This window comes from Archocentrus centrarchus, chromosome 4 (genome assembly GCF_007364275.1).
Source record: "Archocentrus centrarchus isolate MPI-CPG fArcCen1 chromosome 4, fArcCen1, whole genome shotgun sequence".
Lineage (NCBI taxonomy): Eukaryota > Metazoa > Chordata > Actinopteri > Cichliformes > Cichlidae > Archocentrus > Archocentrus centrarchus.
In genome coordinates this window covers 1,142,206-1,151,442 of record NC_044349.1, presented here as the reverse complement: position 1 = coordinate 1,151,442, position 9,237 = coordinate 1,142,206, and the positions used below count along the sequence as shown (strand labels likewise).

Here is a 9,237-nt window from a genome sequence, read left to right as displayed (position 1 = left end):
CGCTGGGTGTGGGGAAGGGTGGTGGCGGTGGTGGTGGGAGCAGAGGAGGTGTCTGTCTGCCGGGAGCACACAGCTTTCACTCACTTCGAAAACTGTGAAAATGTCCCCTTCACACCCTCGGCAGCTCGGGCCGAGCTCCGGTGCTGTTAGCGGTGATGAAATGCCTCCGTGCCACGGCATAGTTGGAAGTGAGACGTGCGATGCTATCCAGAGGTGTCGGGCTGACAAGCCTACAATGTGTTAACTTGTATCCTACAGTGACTCCTGACCCTGTTACAAAAGTTTGTGGAGCAGAAAAGCGCAAACAGCACCTGAGACGTTACCGGAAAAACGACAAAACTGCGATTTATGCAACAAAAGAAACTATTTATTTGGGATACGCATTGCCAGTACAAATCAAGAGACCATAAAACCTACACCTTTCAGCTATTTTTCTCCACAGAAAACAAGTTTTGAATGGAATTAAAAAGACAATAGTTTTCCATTTGATACCTTTTTACATACGCAGATCTCAAAAGTTCAAACCTGTCAAGAAAAAGGCGCCACGATTTCACTCTGAAATCCTTATAAAAAAAGAAGTTAACATTCAAAACACTGCAGTACGTTATTTTATTGAAGAACAAAAAGACATGCAACAAATAAAACATTTCATGTTTTACAAATTGTTCATCTTTCTTTTCATGTCTCTTCGCCTTTTATGTTCAAAACCCCAAAAAGCATCATTACATGAAGCTTCCGTAATATTTGACAGGCAATGTGAAAAGCAGAGTTAAGCCTTTCTTTTCTTTTTTCTTTGAGGGGCGCAAAAACAGTCCTCGGGTTTGCCCTGCGCGGCCGCCGCTGTCACTCCGATCACTCCCGAAGACACGACCGGGGCGGGCGCTGCGCGCCGGCCCCTCGGCTGCAGCGCTGCGCAGGTGAGCCGCGCCGCTCTGAGTCACTCACATGAGTTTGTCTGGTGTGATCACGCCGTGGTTCAACACTGCAGCTCCGAGACATCCGTGATTTCATACATAAATACTGTAAAAAAAAATGATACCTGTGGTTTTCAGGCTGTTTTTGGCTGTTTGGGATCTCGGGACTGAGTTTTGTCTCAGGGTTCAGTTCCGCTAAAATCAAAGCCAAAGAGAGGGCGATGTTAACACTGACTTTTCACGTCACCTTCATTGGGACAGCAGCCATCTTGGATGCAGAATTGTAATGATGATATGAGTATAAAATATCAGGAGGAGTTCACCCGAAATCCAACAGGAACTCAGAGAGGCTGCATTGAAATAGCTACTGTCCAAATCAGCAAAAGAAGTGTAAAGGTGCATATCTACATACTGTATATAGAGCATTCTTGGGCTAATTCACGTCTAATGGTAGCATAAAAAGAAACAAAAGAATATCAAGTGAAACAAAAACCGGTGACTTATTTGCAAAATGGAGACATAAAAATATATCCAAACATCATCTGGATTTGTGTGCCATCAGGGTATTTGTTTTCATTTGAATTTATATAAACACTGCATTATTTTGGTTTTGGAGACAGAGTACTAGAGCATAATGAGATGCCCACGAGTACTGCACATAATAAAATCCTTCAAACAGAGGGAAGAAAACTGTGATAAAGCTGATCCCAATGAGGAGAAAAATTCAGACTTTTTTTGGTATCAAAGTATGTAAATGATAATCATGTATACATTACTTTCTACTGTACATACAAATGTCACAAGTCTCATTTTGGACTGGGGTCGCGGTCCAAAGCAGAACGTGTTACAGGACAGGTGAGCGGATTGAGCTGAACATTTATGGATCATATTTATGGATCAATCCTGACGATTCACAGAGACATTTTGAGCACAGAAAATTATTTTTGATTACAAAGAACAGTGCTGATAAAGGAGCTGCGATTTTCTGCAAATACTGTGAAAACATGCACACGTATAATTTACCTCCTCTGAGGGCTGACAGATCCTTATATGTTCATAACTAAACCCAACAATCCTTAGGATCACAAAACGAGCCGAAAAATAATAATATGGGAATAAAAATGATGGAACATATGATTCAATATTGAAGTGAAGATGCTGCTTAGCGACGTGTCCTAACATGTCTCAGTAAATATTAACATCGAGTATCATAAGAGTCTGTGGAAAATAGTTATTTCAATTTTACATTAATTCAGCAACTTTACATTAAAATGTCTGAAAGGCTGAGCCTCAGTTTGGAGAAATTATTGCTATTTAAATGCAATTTACTTATTGGAAAAGAATAATGTGAGCAAAGCTCGATTCTGTACTCAAAATGACTGAGATGATTCTCAGATGTTTGGCACAAATATGATTCCATACGTGAATAAATGTGACTCCTAATAAAGGACGTGCAGCGTCTTCAAACCCGACAACACGGCAGCCTAAAACAGAACAGCTGTTCCTGTTTGTTACCAGCAGTTTTTGGCTGGCAGACGTTTACAGACGCTCCCTTTGACCTCCATCAGTAGATCTTATTGTGCTTTAATATCATATTGATTTGTAACGTTTCTGCACTGTTAGTTAAAATGTAACTACTATGGCACAAAACAATAAAGGTCTTTGATGTCGGTGTCTGCCGTAGAAGTTCTGAATACAAATGATACAAACTGGGGCTGGATACTAATATAACTGGACTAACATAATAATAATAATAATAATAATAATGATAGCTTACAGTGTGTGGCATGAGAAATGTAAGAACATGAGATAATGTTTTCAAAATTCACCTCCAGGGCTGAACTTTGGCACCATAGGTAAAAACAAAGCCATTAATCAGGCGTGTGATGAGAGGGCTTTGATGTGCTGTGTGAGAAAACTGTAAAAATATGAAACTTTGTAAAAGTGAAGCCTTTTCAATTTCGTTTGCCATGTTTCGAATAGAGGTAGAGTGAAAGCATCTCAATTTACAAGACGTGGGCCGATATGCTGCTGTGAGCCTGCTGAGTGAAGATATGCTGTAAAGAGAAATACAAAGAGGCAACATGGACATCGAGTGGAAACTGTACAAACTGTGAGGTGTGAATATGAGTCCCCTACGCGCACAGGCTGCTAACGGTGCCGCCGTGGTCCAGATAGGAAAAGTGAACAGTTTTGTCTGTGATGGTGAAAACGTCGTCTCCAGACCCCGACCGTGTCCCGCTGCGTCACATCCGGTCCCAGAAAAGGGTGTCGGGTATAAGTTTTGGGTGGGGAGGGGGCGCGGTGGATGGAGGAAGGCGGGAATCAAGAGGAAGCGGGTGGGTGGAGGATCAGTTGGAGGTATCGGAGTGAACGCTTCCGGGTCCTTCTGTGGGTGATGTCACTGATGAGGGGGTTGGAGCATCCTGCCAGCCACCGTTTGCCTGAGAGGGGAAAACAATAAGAGAGAAACGAGAGCGGGTGTGAGCGCGTCGCTCGATGCAGCTCAAACACATCGATGGTAAAAACGAATCCTGGGGGCACAAACGCCCTGAACTACGCGGTCACGCACGGCCGAAAGCCAAACGGCCTCCTGGATTGGAGGAAAAGCCAACAAAGCTCACATCACAGCTAATAACGCAGAAAAAAATTAAATGGTGTCTCCAGCTGAGCAGAAACAGAATCACCCAATCAGACGCTGCACAGCACCGAAAACAACAGAGGAGGGAAGTCAAAAATAAACTCCTGCTGCTGTCATTTTAAACAACGTGAATATATGTAAATTATATGGAAGGGCGTCTGAAACAAAACGTGCACTAATTATGACGCTGACAGCAGGAATTAACATACAATAGGAGCTGCAGAGGTCCTTTCACTGCCACAGACAGGCCTGTTAAACAGCATTTAGGGCATTAATAGTGAATTTAAAACCATCAGAAAAATTGGAAATGGTCCTCGACACCCTTTCATTTCACAGCATGTAATGTGGGGTCAGATTGTATAATGTAATCACCCACAGCAGTCATTATCCCGGCTTTTCTCACTCATTAAAGTCGGGCTACACAGGGCAGCAAAACTGCTGGTTTTTTCAGGGCTCTTCCTGCATTTCAGTAACAGTGAAGTTATGAAAGCTTTGCCATTTTTATACATATATTTAGTTTTGAAGCAAAGCCAAAAAATATTTAAAGTGTATTATTTAAATTGTATTTTCAGTTAGAGGAGCCTTTATGCTCCAAAGTTTACCAAATCAAATGGAACGATGCTGCTTTCTATAAAAGATTAACAGCTTTGGCATAAATTATTATTATCCACAAAAATATCAGATCAAACCAAACTGCAGGGACTGAAGGAAAAACGGGCAAGTGAAGAGCGGAGAGTCCTAATTTAGCAAGCTTAGCTACATAAATCACAGGCAAACAGGCTGCCAGGCAGATCTCCTGCTCCTACATTATGCATGGCAGAGCTTCTTTACAGGGTATAAAGTGAATAACACAGCACACTGTGGCAGTGTAAGATGTGGTAGAGCAAGCAGGCGTCCAAGGAGAACCGTATCTGTGAGGTCAAAGGACTGAGAAAGAACAGGGCCTGAATACGTTAGCGTCCTCTCAGGGTTAGCGCAGCTGGCTGTGGGATGCGCTCGGAGCAGCCAGGAAGCCTATTTGAATACACATACATGTTTTTATACGGGAGACATTTCATCTGATTATCATATGGCCAGCGAGGCACGACGACGACGACAGCGGAGGAACCCAGCCGCGGCTGTGACCGTCCTCGTCCTCTCAGCGCGGCTCGCTGTCAGGGCCATTAGTGTGGCAGGAACATGATCTGAGCAATGCGCTTGGATTGCTGTCCCAAGTCCACACTCTGCTCTCCTTGTGTCTGTCTTATCGATTTTCCCCTTTACGACACGGCTTGTCGCTGTGAATTTCCCTACTGTTTGCCGCCGCCAGCTACCAACCCCCACCCCACCCCTTCCCCCGTGCCCCCCCACATCTATACCCGAACTCTGCAGCAAAATAAGACAAACACGTCGGGAACAAACCCCTATGGCACACGAGGAGTCGTTTCCTGCAGTGTGAGGCTTTATTTTTAGCGAGACAGTGGTGGCGTCTCCTGTGAGGCATTAACGAGAGCTTCTCGGCCCCGGGGCCGCTAATCACGGGTCAGGTGGTCAGAGGGAGCCCAAGTCCGGAGCAAAGAGGTGTCACCTGTTTGTGAGGCTCCCTCACAGCTGACCGTACGTGGCTGCAGGTGCTACTCCAGACCTGATTGAACACGACAGGCTCAGAAGGCAGCTCTGCATGTGTGTGGCCGGCACCACGCCTGCGTACGCCGGGCAGCATGCTGCCCGTGGCACGAGCGATGGAGAAGCAATCAACTAGGTGACCATGGAGTGGAGACAAGTCCTACTAAGTGGCATTCTGAGCCCTATGGCTTTGAAATAATTGGTAGGGAGAGAAAGAAAAACAAGAAAAAAGGAAAGCTTACATTGATGCCCTGCGGACTGTACATCTGGTTGGCTGTGAGTCCTTCACTGTATCCGCCTGTCTGACTGATAACATGGCGAAGGGTATCCACCTGAAACATTCAGAAAGAGCAGACAAAGCAAGGTCAGAGTCAACGCAGGGGAAGCACGAGAGAAAAGAGAGAGATGACAAGACAACAAGAGAGGCAACACGAGTACACTGCTGCAAGCATGTCCTTGGAGACAACAAGGTCCAAAACAAAAAAGGGAATTCAGGATGAAGAAACGTTTGCTTTTTGCCAGCTGAAATAAAACTGTTTCCAGGACGAACGCAGAGTGACAGCTAATTTTCTGCCCTTGGGACCGAGAAGGAGCTCTCAGACGTTAATGACTCTTTTCCATTAAAGTACAAGTAAGCAACTGGTTTTAATACACCGGGGTGTGAATGACGGGGGCAAAAAAAAGGCTGACTATATTTAGCTGAACAAGATTCGTCACATACAGCATGTGTCAAAGCAGAAATCATTCAAGCAAATTAAAGACCCCCCCCTTTAATCCCACAGATGCTCTCCCAGTCACAGAAAATTCAATAAAAAAAAGTCTAAATTTGCTTGATTAATGTCTTATTTTGTTAACATATAGTGTATAAGTGTTTAGAGGTGGAAGGCAATTAAGTGCCGCCCACATCAGAGATCCTCAGGGTCTAAAATCCCAAAAAGCTTCAGCGTGATGGGAAACAGGATAAAGACCCCAGTTTGACTTTTTCTGGCAGTCACTAATGAGTCAAATATCAACATGCCAATTTAATATATTCCTATGAGTTTAAGTTTTCCTTAATTTCTATCAAACATTTACTGTTAAATAATAGACGCTTGCATTAAATATGGCAAACGTGTCAGAATCTCACACTTCAGATTGCTCTAAATGCTCCATTCCTGACAGTTTTTTTTCTACTCTTGGCTCTGTATGATGTCACTGAGAGGGGATATTTTTAATGAGGTCATCACAGTGAGCACAGAAGCCCCACCCACTGCTGCTCAGACCTTCTATTTATAAGGGTCAGCCAATCATGAGCATGTTGACTTAAAAGGAGCTAAAATGAATTGTTTCAGCATAAACTGAGAGGGTGCATAAGGCCTGGAAAAAGGAGCTCATTTTGAACTGTGACTCATGCAAAGCTATTGTGGAGCCAATTGTTTTCAGTGGGTGTGGCTCTTTGAGGATGAAGCTCTGCGCTCCGCCTCTGCAGCTTCTTTGTAACCGTCTGGTTCGACTGTTGGAGGTTTTGTCACAGTTCTGTAGTTCTTTTATGCTAATATAATTTATGCTTCGTCTGATGACTGCCTTTCTGATACTGTAAGGGTGAAATCACTGGCATTACTAGCCGACCCGCCCCCGTATCAACTCCTGCTCTGCGTCGGGGCCCTACCTGCGACTGCACGTTGGCTCCCACCTGAGCCCCCTGGTACGAGTCCCCATTGAGAGACTGCACGCTCATGAACAAGTCCCCCGAGTTTGACATGTTAAAAGAGCCAGCAGAACCTGAAAGGAGAGAGGGAGCAGTCGAATCACAGAGAGACAGAGAGCAAGCAAAGAGGAGCAAGTCAGTGTGTTCAGCCTGGAGGAGCGGCATGCAGAGGGTTAGCCAGCAGCCGCGCAGGCTGTTAGACCAGAGGACAGGAAAGCAGAGTATCAGGTAGATGTTTTTACCAGGTAAGTCATTATTATTATTAGCAATAAAGAATATTAAAAAGAGCCCAGTTTGATGAGCAATGCCCTCAGTTGCTGTCTTACCCGGGGAGGGCGGCCCGCTAACATTTCACTGAAAGACAAAACTGTCGAGTGATCTTTGGAATAATTTGGAGGATCCAATATTTTAGAGGAGTGAATACAACATTCCGGTTTTCCTTCTCACACCTGAGATTTCATCCGAGGAGGACAGCAAATGCAAGCATTTCTCAGCAGCACTGGGCTGTGGGAAAAGATAAGTCTGGCATTTCTTATTGATTACATTTAAAAATAAAAACTGACAGCGGTTATCCCTCAATACGTAGAGCTCCGACTCAAGACTAAAGCACCTGTAAAGCATCACATGACCACACATGTACACTGATCGTGGGTGTGCAGGTGGAAACAGGAAGCAGAGGGTGGGTTGCATACAGGAAATACCACAGAGGAAGAATGGCATCCTATATAAGCAAAAAGCTAAGAGGGGAGATTTCTTCACTTCAAGTGATGATAAGATGAGGTGGAGCTGTTACCACAATAAACGTATAGCTGTAAGGATGGCCATGGAAACACAGCCTGGGAGTCATCGCAGAGCGGTGACATGTTTGATTATCAGAGTGACACTGGGAGGATTATCCATCAGCAGAGGCAGCCATAACAGTGGGAATAGAAGCTAATGAGATTCCAAGATGGCAGCCAGGTCAGTCCCATTGTTTGCGTGTCTGTACCTCAAGTCTGTGATTGTATGTTTCTAATGAGCGATGTTTTAAGTACTTTGGGCATCAGTGAGAGGTACTTTCTATCCCCCCCTCAGTTTGGGGTTTTTTGCTACATGTTTCTGGATTACCGCTGAACTCTGAAGCTACCCTCAGTTTGAGGCCTGCCTGGATCCACCTGCAGGAATTAAAGTCGATGCAGACACAGCAGTGACTCCTGCAGGGTACAGGAGATTACAGAGTTCTATATTTTTTCTGTTATTTCTATTTAAACCTGCATAAAAGCTTCGTTTGGCTCCTCGCTCATTCACAGGAGATGGAACCCTCTCAGGTGTTCGTCTCTCCTCCCGGCCTCGATCTTTCACAGCAGATGTTTAAACCACTATGACTGTGCATACAGTACATTTCTACACCTGTGAGCTGAGCTATAATCCTACACATTACTGTAGTAAAAATAAACCCTTTCATTGGTTTTCGTTAAAGTTAAAAGTTTCTGTGTTAAATTAACATTCACTATAGAACTTATTATAAAAAAATCAATTATAAATATTTGGTTTCATTCCTAACTGAGAATAAGTAATATCCCTGAACAGCAGGGCTCTGCAGTTTTTAATAAAGGCTACTAATTCATTTCAAGGATTTAATTTCACCTGCAGCTATTTACAAAAAACAGAAACAAATGGATTCAGCATCATTTTACTGAGGAGAGAGGCCAGTTTCACATTCCTCTATAAATGATGAGTATTAAGTGTGAATTGAAATTTATGTTACATTAGTAAAAATCAGCATGAGAGTTGGAGGCAAAATAAGGACAGAATCAGGAAGTGGTTTTGATTTAAAAAGAAAAAAAACCTCCAATGTGCGTATCAAAGGTAAAAAAAATGAACAAATTCAACGTAATCCTAATCTAACCTGAATCCTGACACCGCGTACGGGAGACGGCAGAAGTTACAGAAATGTGAAGAGTTTTGTGATTCTTTCCTGTTTTCCTCTGATGACCATATCAAAACAAAACAACATATCAAGGTAAGCAGGATTAATGTGTTTTTCACTGATGTGCACTAACAATAAGAAACATATAGAATATTACCAGACTTATCCTTTGAGTGTCAGTACAGACCATGAGGAATACAGAGTGAAATAAGCATACATGAAGAACAGGATTATTTGCCACCAAGACAAAAGGACAGTAAGAATATGGAGACTTGGCACGGGGTTCATGTCGGCTAATCTTGGACACACTGGGCTAATTAGAGTTGGTAAGGGGAAATATTTCATCTGTTCAGTAATGGTGCATTATCAGGTCTTGTTCTGTGTATAACTGGCTTTCCTTGAAAGACCTATTTATTTTGATCCTTCACAAATGACCAGCAGCAGCAATGAAAAACCTCAAACTGACTAAGCTGTAGTAATT

General features: G+C 43.4%; 1 protein-coding gene across 3 annotated transcripts in view; it reads right to left on the bottom strand.

The window, feature by feature from the left end:
• Positions 1 to 590: 590 nt before the first annotated feature.
• Positions 591 to 9,237, bottom strand: part of LOC115778950 (pre-B-cell leukemia transcription factor 1) — a 62,096-nt gene continuing 53,449 nt past the window's right edge. For 2 of the 3 annotated variants that reach the window (XM_030727337.1, XM_030727338.1), the window contains exons 7-9: positions 6,809 to 6,921; positions 5,403 to 5,492; positions 591 to 3,358 (exon numbers count right to left, since the gene is read on the bottom strand). In XM_030727337.1, the coding sequence (XP_030583197.1) occupies positions 3,266 to 3,358; positions 5,403 to 5,492; positions 6,809 to 6,921 (296 nt within the window). In that variant the 3' untranslated portion in view covers positions 591 to 3,265. The remainder of the gene's footprint in view (positions 3,359 to 5,402; positions 5,493 to 6,808; positions 6,922 to 9,237) is intronic. The other variant, XM_030727339.1, reaches the window with a different exon arrangement.